Below are 18,760 nucleotides of genomic sequence, written 5' to 3' on the forward strand. Positions count from 1 at the left end.
CTAATGTTAACCATGGAATGCAATATTTGACTGCTATTAAAAACCCATCTGGTTCACTCATGTCCTTTAGGAAAGCAAATGTACCATCCTGATATAAGTGTGACTCATAAGATGCAGCAACATGGCTGATACTCTAGTTATAAATGCTGGCCAAGCCAGCAATGCCAGCATCCCATGAATTAATTTAAAAATAAATAGTTTCCATTTCTGTAAGCATAAAGACTTTAAATGTTTGTACTCATAATGAGCCTTTCGTTTTCTCTAGATTGACTCTCTCAGAAACATGACACAGGAAACTAAGGATAAGGCAAATAAATTATCTGATAAGGTAGCTACGTCTAAAGATGAACTTGAAAAGGAAAAGCAAGAAACCAAAGCCATCATTGATAAAGTGAAAGAGTTTCTCTCAGGTACTTCATCCTTTTCCTTCCTTGTTGCAGTCTTTGCCTTTTCTTGACAATAAAACACTCAATTGTTATCACAAGCAGGGAATACCTGTGGAACTGTACCCAGTAGTCAAAGGAGGGAGATAAGAGAAAATGACAGGAGAAAGGATGACAAGGAGAACCAACAAGCTGAAATTGATAAGTAGAAAAGAATAATTGCAGAGATAATCAAATGTTATAGAGAAGAATTTGGTTCCAGCTGCAGCATTAAAAATGTCAAACTAAGGAAGACAAATTTTCTGCAATGAGTAAATGGTACACCTCTTCATTTGGCTGAGGAATGTTTGACTTGCTCTGCAGATTAAGTGGAGCAAGTAGGCTCTGTAATTTGTAAAAAATTGAAAGGAAAGGGTTTATGGGCTAATTGGTACTTTATTCATCTATGTTTCAATGTATTCAATGGAAGCGTGGAACATGTTACACCATGCTCTTGAGGATACATTTTGTGAGTTTGCAAAATTGCTTTGTCTAGTAATTGGCAAGTCTGCTCTGTCATAATTGGTATTTCAGTCATTATATCATGGTATATCAGCCCAGCTTTATTCACTGCAGAAAATAAAAGCTTGTGTGAATTACACCAAAGTGGACCCTCTGCCAAAGTGGCCATTGACTACAAATAGTGACAGTGCAGTTTAAAGTCATAATTCTGCTTCAAATTGTTTAAGAAATGTGTCCTCCATATTTCTTTTGCAAAGCAACTTGTATTTTTACACTTCCTCTTCCTATTCAAGCTGACGGTGTTTCTCCTGAAGATCTTGAAAAAATTGCAAATCATGTTCTTTCCATCAAGTTACCCATCAGTCGGGAAGAACTGGTGAACAAAAGCAAACAAATTCAGAACATTATTTCTGAAATTAAAGACCTTGAGAAAGAATTGGAAAGAATGAACCGGTGGTCTGAAGAAGCAAAGACACTTTTGATACGTGCAATGAAAACAGTGTATGTAGAGTTTTTTTTAAACTCATTTGTTTAGTTGTTATTCTGCATTCATCAACTGACAGTTTATAGCCACTTCACTTTTTATTTAGAATATTCCTCTGCTCCAAACTGTGTACATATTCCCATAGTTGTTGAAACAGTGATATCCCAGCCTTAGCTAGAGAAGAATCGGGAGGAAAGGAGCTGTATGTTTCCCTTGTTATCTCATTCAGCCCATCCTCTGCTCCACCCTTCAATGTGATCATGGCTGATTTAAACATTCTCAACCCCACTCTCCTGACTTTTCCACATAACTCCTCATTGTCCTACTGCTTAAAATCTATCTCAGCCTTGAAAATACTTATTGACCCAGCCTCGCGAGCCCTTTGCAGTAAAGAATTCTACAGATAAATATCTTCACCCGTGAATCAGAAAGCGAGAGAAATTACATGAGGGCCTGTCTGGGATTTGAACTCAGCATCTCCCACATACGACATACACCAAAGCAAAAATCATACTCGAAGACCAACAAGACAACTACCAAGTTTTTATGCAAAATTCTTTGAGAATGTGGTGCACAGAAAACAGAAAATATGACTTTTCAAATGGTATTTTGTTTTCCTGTTACTCATTTAGATAGATGAGTCATTCATGGAAAACTGTTACGTCTTCAAAGAGCCAGTATTGCTCAAAGATGTCAACAACAAGTTAAATAATTTGCAATATAAGATAGCTCTAAGGAATAGGCCTTAAGACAATAAGATAAAGGAGTAGAATTAGAGACCCAGAATTCACCTAGAATTAGTCCTTTAAGGCTGTTTACATGTGATTTCAAAGCCCCACCTGAGAAATTCCCAACTACAAGCCAAATGTGTGACAAGGACTCAGTCACACCATGTAAATTGAGCAAATTCGATGAAAATTGAAATGAGCAGCTCACAAATGTTCAAGTAAGTTGTTATGGAGAAACAGATATCTTTTTAAAAGAGATTTGAACTTTCACATATTAGCTGAAAGAATACTGTCAAGATTTTAAGATTTAAAATTTTTGTGAAACAAATGACAAAAGAATTACTATTGACTAAACATTGTTTTCATGCAGTTAGCAACTTACACTTGAAACTACAGAAATAAACAGTTTATTTTAAATTCACATACTTCACACTCCCCAGTTCCTTTAATAAATAATTCCTAGTTGTCCCCAGCCTCAATATGTCAGCTGATTGCTTCTTATTTTCCGAGTTGGGCAACCTACAGTCCTAGAACTGACGTTTGCCATGAAAATTATATTAAAGATTCCTTCCTTTAGCTAAGTAGATGTTCCAGTTTTCTCTAAATCCTCATGAACTTGTCCTTTATCTGAGCGCAAATGCCTATCCATGCTCTGAATGGTGAACAAGAGTTGTTTTGTCTCTGCCTCAGATGTAGGTCTGGCTGCTTCGATGTTCTGCTCTGTCTGTCTCTCAGAAGGTTGCAAACGACACTTGAAAAAACTCTTGTTTGTCTGTGATAGCCATGGATTTCTAAGGAAGGCTGTAAACTGAACTCAACAATGACTTCCTCCTTCCTGTTCCCCATTGCAAAAGAAAACACAGTGGCTTTGTATTTATAAGAATGCAAATTAATTATCATTGCTCCCAACTCCCTTTCATCATAGAAACAAATCGAGAGCTTATAGCACTGCTGTTTATAACTCAATACCTTTAACACTTCTCTGCAACTTTAGGAGGCAGACAGTCCATTGTAGACTCCTAAACATCTGTCATTGTCACAAAGTATAAATCCCTTGCATCTTCCTCTCAGTGAAACAACTGGATCCCTCCTTTGACCTCCTACCATCAAACTACTCAGACTTACTGTCTGACTGACTGTAAGACAGGTCACGTACCCCTCTGTTCAATCACAAAATGTACTAATCCAGTAGACCAATAGATACAATACAAAAATATAATAATCTTATAAACATCATAAATATAACAGAGTCCTAAAGGCACACTACCCAATTAATATGGTTTCTTTACATTGATCTCATAATGATTCAATTTAACAAATATATGCAACTGTCTTAGCCTATTGTTCCCTGAGCAGTCACTAGCATGATTCCACCAATAAACAAGATTCTGCACAACATGGTTTTAACATTAGTTATCAGATATGAATCTACTTGCATATTAAAGGGTCATCATTCATCAGCTTTCAATCATACATCAATATTGTGGTCAATTTGATATGTGAATTAGAGTCATAGAGATGTACAGCATGGAAACAGACCCTTCGGTCCAACTTGTCCATGTCAACCAGATATCCCAACCCAATCTAGTCCCACCTGCCAGCGCATGGCCCATATCCCTCCAAACCCTTCCTCTTCATATACTCAACCAGATGCCTTTTACATGTTGCAATTGTACTAGCCCCCACCACTTCCTCTGGCAGCTCATTCCATATACATACCACCCTCTGCGTGAAAAGTTGCCCCTTAGGTCTCTTTTATGTCTTTCCCTTTTCACTCTAAACTATGCCCTCAAGTTCTGCACTCCCCCACCCCAAGAAAAAGACCTTGTCTATTTACCCTATCCACACCCTCATGATTTTATAAACCTCTACAGGGTCACCCCCCTCTGCCTCCGCTCCAGGGAAAACAGCTCTAGCCTATTCAACCTCTCCCTATTAGCTGAAATCCTCCAACCCTGGCAACATCCTTGTAAATCTTCAGAAAAGATTTACATCTTTTCAATAGGAAGGAGAGCAGAAATGCATGAAATATTCCAACAGTGTCCTAAACCAATGTCCTGTAGAGCCACAACATGACCTCCCAACTCCTGTACTCAATACTCTAACCAATAAAGGAAAGCATAACAAATGCCTTTTTCACTATCCTATCTACCTGCAAAACTACTTTCAGGGAGCTATGAACCTGCACTCTAAGGTCTGTTTGTTCAGCAACACTCCCTAGGACCTTACCATTAAGTATATAAGTCCTGCTAAGATTTGCCTTCCCAAAATGCAGACCTCACATTTATCTAAATTAAACTCCATCTACCACTTCTCAGCCCATTGGCCCATCTGATCAAAATCCCATTGTAATCTGTGGTAACCTTCTTCGCTGTCCACTACACCTCCGATTTTGGTCTGCAAACTTACTAACTGTATCTCTTATGCTCACATCCACATCATTTATATAAATGATGAAAAGTAATGGACCCAGCACCGATCCTTGTGGTACTCCACTGTTCACAGGCTTCCAGCCTGAAAAACAATCCTCCACCACCACCTTCTGTCTTCTACCTTTGAGCCAGTTCTGTATCCAAATGGCTAGTTCTCCCTGTATTCCATGACATCTAACCTTGCTAACCAAATTCCCATGGGGGACCTTTTCAAATGCCTGACTGAAGTCCATATAGATCACATCTACCACTCTGCCCTCATCAATCCTCTTTGTTACTTCTTCAAAAAACTCAATCAAGTTTGTGTACTTAGGAAAGTGACTGAAGAGATCCCAAATCCAGAGGAACTGCAGGAGGATCTGGACAAAATTAAAGAAGCGCAAAAAAATGTCACAGATGCAATAATAGGAATCCGTGTTAATCTAAATAATTCCGATACTGCAATTTCACAGGTAAGGAGGGTGGACTTCAATTCAATTAATAAATAACAAAAGTATAGATTTTAAAATGATGTTTGATTTCCTTATCATCATATATGATATTGGACTAGTATTCCAAAGGCACAGGCTAATGTACCAGTGCTAATACAAAGGTTCATGGCAGATGATAGAATTTAAGTTCAGTTAATAATATCTGACCACAAAACCATTGCTGAATTTGGTTTAGTAATATCCTATCGGGAAAGAAATCTGGTATTCTTACCGGGTCTACTCTGTATGAGCGGGGAGAAAGTGAGGTCTGCAGATGCTGGAGATCAGAGCTGAAAATGTGTTGCTGGAACAGCGCAGCAGGTCAGGCAGCATCCAGGGAACAGGAGAATCGACATTTCGGGTATAAGCCTTCCTGAAGAAGGGCTTATGCCCGAAACGTCGATTCTCCTGTTCCCTGGATCTGCCTGACCTGCTGCGCTGTTCCAGCAACACATTTTCTACTCTGTATGAGCTCCAGATCAACACACAATGCTCTGAAATGGTATAAGAAGCATTGAGTTCAAAGGCAATTAGAGAAGGGAAATAAATGTTGAGTTTGGCATTGACACTCATCCCAGAGACAAAACTAAATGTCAGGTAGGCATTAACATGCCTTGATCCCATTGCTTAATATTAAACGTTGCAGCAATTTTCAATCAAAATTTATCGTTTGGAAGGATGATGACAGATGTTAGCACATGCCACTTGATTAAGATTCCGATAAAAATCTGTAAACCTCTTAGAAAGGAGCATAAACTGAATCACTTTTTTTATACATTCCTGTTTCTATTAAAATATAGGGCAGAATTTTCTTTCCCTGATGACAATGGTCATAGACAAGCACCTAACTTTGCACTGCACATCAGTGTATTGGTACCATCCTGCCTTCAAGCCAGCCTGGAAGAGACCTGGTGCAGGGACAGAACAGCTACTCACTCACAAGCACCAATTGTCAGAGGATGAATGTCAGCTTGTTGGCCCTCAGTAACAGTTGGAGCATGAAAGCTGTCTGGAGGTAGCTTTTTGGGAGCAGATTAGGGCACAGAAAAATCAACGGTCAGCAGGAGAGGATGCCCTGAGGACCTGATGCTTTCCTGGTTGTAAAGATGGTCTAGCAATTGTGACCATATGCTTTTGCTTCAGTTCTGCCGAATTTGCTAAGCAAATGGGTGAGCTTTCTTTTTGTCCCCTACCTGTAAGAGCAGGCTTCTGTCCATCAGCGTTGGACTTGATTTCTCAGCTTTGAGAAGCAGCCTGCAATGCTTAGTTTGTACAGGTGTGTGCTAATTGGACAATTTCGGCAAAAATCACTATGGGGTCCCTACTCTTGATATATCACAGGGTCAAATTCCCAGTTTGGTCCTGAGGTCAGTTCCTGGTCCAAAACTAAAAGTCCTGCCCATACAGTCTTGTTTCTAATTTGCTTTCCCTTTTTGAAAGACTCATTTTACATTAGCTTTACACAATGCTGTCATAGCAACAATATATTAGATTCATTTTCTCTGGTGGCAGATAACTGCTTGTTTAATAACTGCAAAGGAAATGGGAAAGGTTGTCAAGGGAGCACTTTGGCCGTAAAGAAGTTAAACAGCGTTCTGTAGTTAATAATTTTTCATGTTTCTGAAAGAACTGAGTGGATTAACATAGACCTTTGAGGGATTATTTCTCAAGTCACTGAGTGCAATAATATTATAACACATTCTTTTTCAATGCATTTATAGTGTGGTTATATATAATTATTTCAATTGCCGCACAACAATTCAGTTTTTGATTTTGATTTTTGTTTATATATATCATTGCTTAGGCTTTAGACATTTTGAGCATATAGGTTACATTGGTAATGAAGTAAGGAAGATTTGCAGTTATATAATGTCCTTCAAAACCACCACACATCCCAATGCACCTTACAGTCAACAAAACACTTGCAAACTGCAGGCACTGGTGTAATGTAGGAATTGTGGCAGCCAAATTGAACACAAATGCAAAGTGAGAATGATCATTAACCTGTTTTTGTGATGTGAACTGCAGGTAAAGATCAGTGTATTAATTCCTGTAGAGATTTATAATTAAGAAAATATAACATTTCCCAGTGAGCAAAACAAAGGAATCACATATCATTATCTCATATTTTGAATATTTTTACATTAACAAAGTTAAATTGATATTGACAAAATACTGTTGGTGACTGTAGAAAAACTATTAACACAACCAAAAACCCTCATGTCATAGTTATACACATTATCAGCAGATGTGTAGCCTTGAATTTAAAGTTTGTTATGATCCCAGCTGACGCTGTTACTGTACAAGTCAGATCTCAGACTGAAATCCAGCTTGATACATCTGATTTTGTTTTTCTTTTCGAATTTATCAAAGTGGTCTCTCACCTAATGATAAGCACGCAATCCTGCATATTTGGCTTTAACAATAAAATAGAAGAAAATATAAAATTGAATAGAATAAACCAAGCTATTTACATATAACACAGTTTAAAAATTTTAAAACACACAGTAAAATACAATATTCCATCTGTCCCAATAACATCCCTTTACAATATTCAAACACCAGAGAGTTCTCTTCTCCATGAGATCTATTGGTTTGACTTAACTGTTGCTTTCAATCCTTAGACTTAAGTGTTTGATAACCTTTCCCTTTAATATTCACATAACTGAACCTAAACTTCAAATAACCCCTTTAGAACTCTAAACATACACTTAGGTTCTGGAACTTCAAACTTTAAAAACATTTTAGTGAGGGACCCATTTCTAACTTATCTGAACTAACTCCTTGCTCCAGGAGAACTGTGTCATACATCCACATCCAGTCAGGATGTGTATAAATTGAAGCCAATATGTTTCCAAGCTGTGGGTATTTCCCCTAGGCAAAAAACAAATCCTGACTTTTTCAACTGAAAGCAGCCTAATGTTCTTCGATATTTACTCGGTTCATTCATAAAATTTTCCCAATGCAAAACAATTCTCATTAACACTCCATGTATTATCTCTAGCATACTAGTTTTTGTTTAAGAGTCTCCAGAAATACTGACAAGATCGTTATTAAATCCCTTTACACACAAAATGTAAAACCCACACCCCACAAAACCCAAACTCTAAAAATAGATTGTGCTAAAATATATATAAATCGCACAAAACTACATCACAAGTCGCAAATGTCTACCAGCAATTTAACAGTGGGTCAGTGTAGACTATATGGCCTGAATGGCCTGCTTCCACAGTGTAAGGAATCTCTGTATCTAGCTTCCGTTCTCGGTGCCATGCCAGTGTGAATCTTTCTGTGTCCTTCTAAACAAAGTCATCTTCATTCAATCTTCTGAGCATGTCTGAATGGGTTTTCAGCAGCATAGCACCTACTGGTGATTTGTTCATCTCAAACTCACCACAAAAAAGCTTTATTCCTATGAGCCGAGTTCTGGCCTCACTAGCATTCCACTTTATGATTTGGAAGCAATCATTCCTTCAGTCTGGAACAGTTGCACCTACTTTCAGACTTACAGCCTTGAAGAATCTCCGAGTCTGCATACAGCAAGAGTCTGACTTCTCCTTTCTGTTTTGCTGTGAAAGCTCACAACTGATTTTCAGTTGGGCTTGACATAGATCCCCAGCCACACAGCTGTGTCATTGAGCAGAGTTTGGTATAAGTTCAGGTTAAATGGATCTAAGCTAAGTGGCAAAGCTTGGACCAAGTCACAATCCCTATCTCTTGGTAGGTTTATTCAGAGGAGGCAACTTACAGATCTCTACCTCCTATCTAAATATCTCAATGTTCCATATGAGCTGTTTACATTCTTTTTGAGACCAATTGAAATAAATTAGTCCAAACTAAATCTAATGAAGTGAATTAAATCATAGCAGCCCTTCGAAGTGACATAATAACAAAAAAATCAAATGGTTCCAAGAAACTTAACAAATTTAGATTAAAACTTGGATTCTGGCAACATGATGCATTCCAGAGTCAATAGGTGTGAAGCTGGGAGGGCACAGCAGGTCAGACAGCATCCAAGGAGCAGGAAAGTCAATGTTTCAGACCACGAGTTTCAGCCTAAACATTGATTTGCCTGCTCCTCGGATACTGTCTGACATGTTGTGCTTTTCCAGCTTCACATCTATTGACTCCAGCATCCAGCATCTGCAGGCCTCACTGCCTCCATCATGCAGTCCAGTCCTCACTGTTCCCTATTTTGTACATATGTGATATCAGCCCTTAATCAAATACTGCCCATCAATTATAATCTTTACCAATATAGTCAACAAACCACAAAAAAATTCACACCATCCCTCATCCAAGAATGTTCTGTTTCAACTAAATTAAGACAATGGTCAAAGTCTAGGGATCATAATTTTGTCTTAAGATTGTTTACATTCACCTGGAAGAACAGATGGGGTCTCAGTTTCACTTCCAAAAAAAGCTCCTCTAATAGTCCAACCTTCTCTCAGTACTGCATTGGATTCTCATTCTTGTTTTTTGCAATCAACCCTTAGAACGAGAAACAACTCTACAAACTACTAACTCAGACACAAGAGAGCTATCAACTGATCAATTACTGCTTCTCTCTTTAATTTCTTCCAGAACTCCATGATATATACTAGTCAGCCCAACGTTCTTTCCAACTTGAATCCCACCATGATATCCCCTGTCTATAGTCAACTTACTCAAAAGTGCATCTTCTTCTCTTACACACTTGTTTCCACACTTATTTAATACTCTTCTTTGAAAATTGAAGCAAAATGCTCATTTAGTATATGTCCTTATTTCATTCTGCAAATGATTTACTTTTCCATATATAATGCGTTTCACCCTATTTTAAAACATTCTATTACTTTTTTACGTTTAGAAATCTTTCTCATTTAACTTTTATCTTACCTGCCAACATTTTGTTATACACCTTCTTAGCATTTCAAATCACTTTGTTCCTCTTCTCAGTTCTCCATATATTACTTTTTCTTGTGTTACCAGGCTAGTGTTGTAATACACCTCTTTAAATGAGGTTTTAATTTGAAGGTCTTGCAAGATTAAAACTTAGATCAATAAAAAATCACTGATTTGCAATTTTTGTCTACTTATAATATTGATATTTTCATATATTAATCGCCTCATGACAGATTAAAAAGAAAACTGAGTCAATTTTTGAGACTCTAATGCAGTTAATGAACAATGTAACAAAGCTGCAAAATGAAGCTGAAGAAGTGAAAAACAAGACGGATAACAACAAGATAATGGCACAAAAGGCAAAGGAGAAAGCGAACCGAGCAAAAGCTCACGCAGAGGAAGCTGAGCAAGTAATTATTTTAATGTTATCTCTGACAAGTTATAATGCAATGAATGAGTCCTAAAGGGAGCTGGTGAAGCACCTAGCATTGACACATTTAGGAATAAGCTAGAAATACATGTAAGGAAAAGTGAATAGTTAGATACATTGATAAGATTAGGTGAAATGGAACAGAGGATGATGTGTAGAGCATTAAAAGTGACTTGGATCAATGGCCTACTTTCCACTTAAAGCACAGATTGTACTTCCCATATCTAGCAATCTCTAATGTGATGACCTCTGTAGTTTGTCACCTGTGTTGGTCCAGCATCCACAATATGGCCAGTTTAAGAAGGCCCTCTGTTTCATTCTCAGCAGTACAATTTTGAAATTCTTGTCAGAGGTTCAAAACTTAGTTATCAGCAAAGTTTATTGCTGGAGATAAATCAATTTTACAACTTGGTATCCTGGTTAGATCCCCTCCTTCTTGTCACTCACAGAATTCCACCAGAAGGTGCTGGTATTCTGAAGTGCATCTTTGAAGTTGTCTTCCTTCAGCACTGTCACAACGTCCTCTTTGAGAATGTCAGAGCTGAGGCTAAGTTGGCCAGAGGGAGCAGGCACTCAGGCGACATGCTGGATGAGGGGATGGCCTGTGGTACTGTATTGCACTTGGGGTTTTCTGTCATCTGTCAAATTCTCTGCTCCATCAAAGGCCTGAGGCGTCCAGACAATGGAGCTACGACCTTCAATATGTGATATTAAGTCATATTATGTGTAGAAGCTATATTTTTATTTAATGATGTTTATTAACTTGTGTGTAAGGAACATGTCCAACAATTAGCAAATCTTAATACAAAAAACCCAATAGTACAGCATGCCAGTATGGCAGGCAGTTTGGCTGAATGGTCAAGGATACTAGGTTTAAGTTTGTCTAGAGGTGTGGGTTTGAATTGCACCAGTATGACATTATTTCAGTGACTCTGTTTGATGAAGAAGTAACAGTTCTGATTTAACATTGTGTTTCAGTATCCTGTGGTTATCTTGTTCATCTGATGCATTCAGGTCCCCTGTTCAAATCTGGGCAAAACAAGCTTGAGGACTCTTATTCCCAGGATCTGGGTTCAGTCCTACTCTGGCAGAGCTGTGTATTAACACATCTGAAAAGGTTGATTCAAAATAAATACAGCAAGTTAGCATATTATCTTTTCACATCTGGATAGCGCATTTGGCCAATGCCAGCAATGAGGAGTGATGATAATTATCAGAAAAGAAACCAAAGTTGAACTCATATGGAGGAAAAAGCAATAATGATAAATTATTACAAAGTAATAGTTAGACCAAAGTCAGATAGACCACTTTTGGGGGAAAGGCGTAAACATTTGAAAGAAAGATATGTAGAAGAGTATAAATTAAGAACAGAACAATGAAATTGGTTTTAAATTGCTCTCGTGATGAGCATGTTTAAGCTCAGTGGAGCCTGTTTAAGGTTCTATTGTCTTATATTTAAACCATTTTTCTCACTTAACTGTCTTTTACTTTTAATCTGCTACTTGTAAATGACCCGGTTTATTTGAGGGCTTGTTTATGTTTTGATTACTGAAGGAATTTCAAAAAATGAACGAGACTTACGTAAAATTAAGCAACATCAATATTCAAAAGATTCCACCTGATGGAAAACAGAAAGCAGAACAACTGCAACAAGACGCTGCTGATTTAGCAAAAGACCTGGAAGAAAAACTACAAAGAATTACAGGTATACAATAATATAACACAGCACAGGAAAGGCCCTTCGGCCCACCAAGCCTGCACTAATTCCTGTTCCTTATTTAGACCCGCAACTTATTCTTCAAGTGTGGTTTCTATCCCTCTGTTCACCTCATGTTCTTGTGTCTATCAAGATACACTTTAAACATTGCTAACGTGCTTGTTTCCACTATCTCCAACGTCAGTGCATTCCAGACATCCACCACCTGCACATCTCTCATAAACTGTGCCCCTCTCACCTTAAACCTATGCCCTTTTGTAATTGACCTTTCCACCTTGGGAAAAAGCCTCTGACTACCCACCCTATCAATGGCCCTCATAATTTGTGGACCTCTATCAGGTCGAGCCTCAGCCTCTGTCTTTCCAGTGAAAAGAATCCGAGTCTATGCAACCTCTCCTCACAACCAAAACCCTCCAGACCAGGCTACATCCTAGTAAACCTTCTCTGCATCCTCTCCAAAGCATCCACATCCTTCTGTAGTGTGGTGACCTGAACAACACGCAATATTGCAGATGTGGCCTAACTAAAGTTTTGTACAGTTGTTAACATAACTTGCCAACTTTTATATTTGATGCCCCAGCCAATGAAAGCAGGCAGAGATCTGTGGACCTATACGCCCAGATTCCTTTGTATGTCAATACCCTGAAGGGTTCTGCTATTTTGTTGTATAATTCATACCTGAATTTGATCTTCCAAAATGCATCACCTTGCATTTGTTTGGATTAAACTCCATCTGATATTTCCCTGCCCAGATCTGCAATCTGTCTATATCCCACTGTATCTTTTGACAATCCTCCTCACTATCTGCAACTTTGCCAATTTTGTTATCATCTGCAAACTTACTAATCAGACTACCTATATTTTCCTGCAGATCAATTATATATATTATAAGTAACATCCCTGCAGAACATTGCTAGTTACTGATCTCCATTCTGATAAGCACCTTACCACCATTATTCTCTATCTTCTATGACCAAGCCAGTTATGTATCCATCTAGCCAGCTCACCACGGATTCCATGAGACTGTACCTTCTGTACCAGCCTGCCATGCAGTATCTGGTCAAAAGCTTTACTAAAGTCCATATAGACAACATTCCGTCCCTCATCAATCATTCTTTTCACGTCCTCAAAACACTCTATCAAATTGGTCAGACATGACCTTCCTTGCACAAACCCATGCTGCCTATCACTAACAAGTCAATTCATTTCCAAATATGAATAAATTCTATCTCTCAGTACTTTCTCCCAACAGCTTCCCCACCACTGACATCAGGCTCACCAGCCTGATTATGTCAGTTTCCCTTCCTAATCAAAGAAACCCACTGCAATCCGCAGTGAGTGAGTAGGATTGCAGAGGAAGGCATGGGTGACTAGTTACATGGGCTGAGGTGGGTGAGAGGTGTTGAGTACGTATCTTGTGTGCAACAGTGAGAGCTGCAGTTCCTGAGCCTTAATGAGAGGCAAGTGCAGTGGCAGAGTTAGTGACCCTGTGAGTGTATGATAATAGTGAAAAGATTATGGGCTCTTACCATTCTGGAGCATAGAAGATCACTGACTTTCTTCCTGAATGCCATGCATCCCACTTCACCTGAGGCACAGCCCTGAACTGTGTAGAGATTTGGATCCAGGCTGGCATGTTCCAGTGGCGTGCCATTGTGAGGTTGTCTCCCCCACCTCCACCCATATCATCCATGAAGATCTCCAGCTTGCTTTCTTTGAAGTGGCTATGTCCTCCTTATTGGCTGAGTGTGAGGGCCATTCTTGACTCTGACATAGTGTGCAGCTGGGTTTAAATAATACACCAGCAGTGTAAACTGATTATCCAGACAAGATCGCTAAACTGTGTTTACCGGCATTCAATTATCTGAAAAAAGTACTCTCCGCCCGAGGCATTCGGATAATTGAGGTTCCTCTGTAGTTACAGCTGCCATCATGGAGTTTTTTTTATTAACTCGTGGGACATGGGTGTTACTGGCTGGGCCAGCATTTATTGCCCATTCCTAATTGCCCTTGAGAAGGTGGTGGTGAGTTACCTGTTGAACCATTGCAGTCCACAAAGCTGTGAGTTGACCCACAATGCCATTGAGGAGAGATCTTTAGGAATTTGATCTCGTGACAGTGAAGGAACAATAATAGATTTCCAAGTCAGGATGGTGAATGGGTTGGAGGGGAACTTGCAGGTAATGGTGTTCTCACATATCTGCTGCCCTTGTCCTTCCAATTAGAAGTGGATGTGCATTTGGAAGTTGCTGGCTAAGGATTTTGGGGAATATCCCAGTCTAAGAGCGGAATAAGACAGAATTTACATGTTTTAAACAGTAAGACAAGACATAGACCATTCAGCTCCACCAGTCAATGAGATCATCTGATAATCTTCAATGCCATTTTCTTGCCTTTTCCCCATTACCCCCGATTCCTGTATTGATTAAGAATTTGTCTTTTTCAGCTTTGAATATTCTAATGATCCAGTCTCTACAGCTCTCTGCGGTAAAGACATCCAGATTCACTACCCTCTATGAAAATAAATGCATCTTCATTCATGTCTTAAATGAATAACCTCTTACTCTGAGATTATGACCTCTAGTCCTAGACTTTCTCTCAGTTGGAACTCTCCACATCTGCCCTGCCAAGCCCCTTAAAAATCGTATATGTTTTAATAAGGTGTCCTCTCATTTTTCTAAACTCCAGTGAGTACAGACCCAATCTATTCAACCACTACACATATGACAATCCCTCCCAATCTAGCGAACCATCTCTGAACCACCTCCATTTCGAGAGTATCTTTCCTTAGATAAGGGCCAAAACTGTTAACAGTATTTTACATATGATCTGATCAGTGCCTTGTATAGTTTCAGCACGACTTCCCTATTTTAATATTCCACTCATTTTGAAATAAAGGGCAACATTCCATTTGCCTTCCCTATTACCCACTGAAAGTGGATTCTAGAATTTTGTCAGTCATGAACAAGGACTCCTAAATCCATGTGTTGCAGCTTTCCACAGTCTTTCTCCTTTTAAATAATATTCCACTCCTCCATATTCCATTTGCCAAGTTTTTTGCCCACTCACTTAACCTGTCCATATCCCTCTGTAGACTCTTTGTCTCTTTCTCATTGTTTGCCTTTTTTTAATCTATTTTTAATTTTTAGTTAATACTAAATGTCAGAAAAATTAAACTTATCATTCTTAATGGTTTTTCAAAACAATAGTGTAATGTGTGGAAATGTTTAACTAATCTTTACTGAGAGTTCACATGACAACATAATACAGATCCTTCTGCTATAATGTGACAGTTGTGTTCCTCTGCAGCTTTGTGCTATAGGAAATCCCACTATGGAATATCGCTGTAGAAGATCACTAATAGAAAATCGCTAGAAAGTTCGCCTTATCCAAACAACATCTACAATTCATCAGTCGCGTTATAGCCAATTCACACTGATGAAACACGCATTATAGCAGAATGACCTGTATGTAAAATTAGGATTTTAATCAATCTCCTGCTCATGCACCTAGGAGTGCCACGGTGGCACAGTGGTTAGCACTGCTGCCTCTCAGCGCCCAGAGACCCGGGTTCAATTCCCGCCTCAGGCGACTGACTGTGTGGAGTTTGCACGTTCTCCCCATGTCTGCGTGGGTTTCCTCCGGGTGCTCCGGTTTCCTCCCACAGTCCAAAGATGTGCAGGTTAGGTGAATTGGCCATGCTAAATTGCCCGTAGTGTTAGGTAAGGGGTAAATGTAGGGGTATGGGTGGGTTGCGCTTCGGTGGGTCGGTGTGGACTTGTTGGGCTGAAGGGCCTGTTTCCACACTGTAAGTAATCTAATCTAAAAACATTGGCATTGCCAGCGCAGCCCACACCCACAAGATTTCTTTCTAAACAAATCATTCTCTCACCATGTTAAAGACGATCAAACTAGCAATAATGGGCAGCAGTATCCATGTACATTTGATTGATCCCAATAGTTCACTATGACTAGAAGTTATCTGTCACACATAAAGCTTGGACCAAAACAAACAAACTTTGAAAAGCATACCAAAATTATTTTCTCCCCAGTTTGACTGGGTCATTATGTTTAGAAGGTAGAACATGTGTTAAAACAGCTACTTACCTAAGAGCAAGGATTCCTAGGTCATGAATGGAGCTTAAACAGCAGTGGAGAATTAAAGTTGAATGTGGGAGATTGCCTTAGGGATGTATCTTAATGGCTGCAGAGGTGCTCATTTCTGTGAGTCCCGTTTTTCAATCTTCACTGGTGAAAGTTGCAAAAATATTCACTTTTTCTTCAGGGTGTGTCCAAGCTGCTGTTTGAAAAGATGTTGGTAATTTTCAACAGTATAATGCAAATCTATATTGCAGAGATGATTGAAGCTTTACTTAAAAGTTTATTAAACATTATTAATTTTCCAAAAGAAGAAGAATAGCAAACAAAATTGAATGCTTGGATTTCCAAAGACTTGGGATAGCCTCATATAATGCTACAGGCACCATATGAATATCTCTGAAGATTGAACCATCTCCAATCAGGGTGTGACACAGGAAATGCATCACTAATGTCAGCAGCAATTGGGGCCAAATAAAAACTGTTGACTGATAATCTAATCGCGAGAACAATACATTGTAACTAGTGATCTACCTTGCAATACTAAATGATCTAGTTCTCTGCACTTACAGCCTTGGAGAAGAAGTTACAAGATGGATATCAGAAAATAAAAGAGAAAGAAGATTACTTGTCTGACCTTGAACAAAATGTGACCAGCATTAAAGCATTTATTGACAGCAAGGTCTCTCACTATGTTGACTGTTTTCCATAGAAAATTTCAATCTTGTCCCTTAATATTATCACTTATCCTTATAACTTTTAAAATTAAAAGATTTTAAATCTTACATAATGTAAAGTGTATAATTCTTTTTCAAAATCCTAATATTGATGTGGAAATGTGATATCTTGTAGATTTTTTGAATGTTTTGCTTTTCACAGTCCAATCACTGGAGCAATATAGCACTAATATTTATACAAACTGAACTTACAGATGTTGTCTCCTTGAGTATTCATTCAGCATGTTGATTATTTGGAGGTTGTACAGTTACAGGTTGCAATAAAAACAACAATTTTGAGCACCGTGCAAACAGTTAACATTCCATCTGGTTGCTAATAAACCATTTACAAAGGCACAAGAAGGAATGTATCCTCAATGCATTGGACTCCTAATCAATTGTGATGTCCATAAACTGACATAATTTCCTGACAAAATGACTTTACACTTTGCTCTCTTTCCTTAAGATTACTTGTTAACAATCTTTGCAAATTTTAAAATTCATTCGTGGGACATGGGCATCATTGACTGTCCAGCATTAATTGCCTATCCATGTTTGCCCTTGAGAAGGTGGCAGTGAGTTGCTTTCTTGAACGGCTGTAATCTATGTGTTGTAGGTTGATCCACAATACTAGTAGGAAGGGAATTCCAGGATTTTGACCCAGCAACAATGAAGGAACAGTGATGTATTTCGAAGTCAGGAGGGTGAATAGCTTGGGGGAGCTCGAAGCTAATGGTGCTCCAATGATTCTGCTGTCTTTGTCATTTTGGATGGAAGTGGTCATGGCTTCAGAAGGTGCTGTGCAAGGATCTTTGGTGAATTTCTTCTTAATCTGTTGTATCTATCTATCTTTCTTGTTTCCTTTTCTTTAAAAGCATAAGGCAGCCCACAATGCAAGGGACCAATGTATACAAAGTCACAAATGTAACCTCTTTGCCAAATGTATGAGAGACCATTTGATGCATTTTGCAGTTAGCAGAGTTAATTGTCTGGGTAATCCAAGATGGAGGATGGGGAAAATTTCTGGCTGTAACAGGCTGCTCCTTTTTTGAGGTATTTTCAGTGTTGGAGGTGATTTCCTCGAATTCTAGGAGCAGCAATTACTGTTTTATATGCTATTGCATTGTTTTGGAACTTTGGAAAAAAAAACAGCACTTTATAAAGGGAGAGGAGCAGACAAAGGAAGAAGGAGAGAGAGAGAGAGCGAGAGAGAAAAACCCACAATGCTAACTGACACAGCAGTGAACCTGCGCAATTACTGCCTTTGCTGTTTGAATTCATGTATAACTGGACATTGGAGTGCATCTGGGAATATTAACAAACAGTGAAATTCACAACTAATCTTGGAGGAACCTGTCTGGGAGAGGTCCCAGCATAGAAACAGATAAGTGAATATTTTTAAGTGTAGCCTAACAGTTAGTGAGTAGAGTGGGTTCTTTCTTGATTATATGTTTTTTTAAGTTGTGTCTCTTGATTAAACTTAAAAATATAAGCCATAATTATTAAGTTAGCCTGGAGTTATGTTTTGTAGAGGAATAAGACAGTGCTATTTTCTGGGTTATAGATTGAAAGAAGCAAAAGTGACCTTTAGTAGAGTCGTATGCTCTTCTTGTCAGATGTGGGAGTTTAAGGAGAGTTTACGGGTTACTGAGGATTATATCTGCAATAAATGCCATTGGTTGCGAATCCTATCAGATCAAATGGATCAGTTAGAGAGACAGTCAGAGGCAATGAGGAATTTACAAAAGCAAGTAGATGTAATGGATGGCAGTTATAAGAAGGGAGAAAAATTACAGATACTGTCACATAGATGGGTTAACTCCAGGAAAGGTAATAGAGGTAGGCAGGTAGTGCAGGAGCCTTCTGTGGCTATCCCCATTTCAAACAAGTATGCTGTTTTGGAAAATGTAAGGGGTG

General features: G+C 38.7%; 1 protein-coding gene across 2 annotated transcripts in view; it reads left to right on the top strand.

The window, feature by feature from the left end:
* Window positions 1-17,107, top strand: part of lamb4 (laminin, beta 4) — a 120,739-nt gene extending 103,632 nt beyond the window's left edge. For both annotated transcript variants that reach the window (XM_043713613.1, XM_043713614.1), the window contains exons 30-35: window positions 266-410; window positions 1,178-1,385; window positions 4,842-4,980; window positions 10,116-10,292; window positions 11,867-12,017; window positions 16,700-17,107. In XM_043713613.1, the coding sequence (XP_043569548.1) occupies window positions 266-410; window positions 1,178-1,385; window positions 4,842-4,980; window positions 10,116-10,292; window positions 11,867-12,017; window positions 16,700-16,839 (960 nt within the window). In that variant the 3' untranslated portion in view covers window positions 16,840-17,107. The remainder of the gene's footprint in view (window positions 1-265; window positions 411-1,177; window positions 1,386-4,841; window positions 4,981-10,115; window positions 10,293-11,866; window positions 12,018-16,699) is intronic.
* Window positions 17,108-18,760: the final 1,653 nt, after the last annotated feature.

The sequence above is a fragment of the Chiloscyllium plagiosum genome, chromosome 23 (genome assembly GCF_004010195.1).
Source record: "Chiloscyllium plagiosum isolate BGI_BamShark_2017 chromosome 23, ASM401019v2, whole genome shotgun sequence".
NCBI lineage: Eukaryota > Metazoa > Chordata > Chondrichthyes > Orectolobiformes > Hemiscylliidae > Chiloscyllium > Chiloscyllium plagiosum.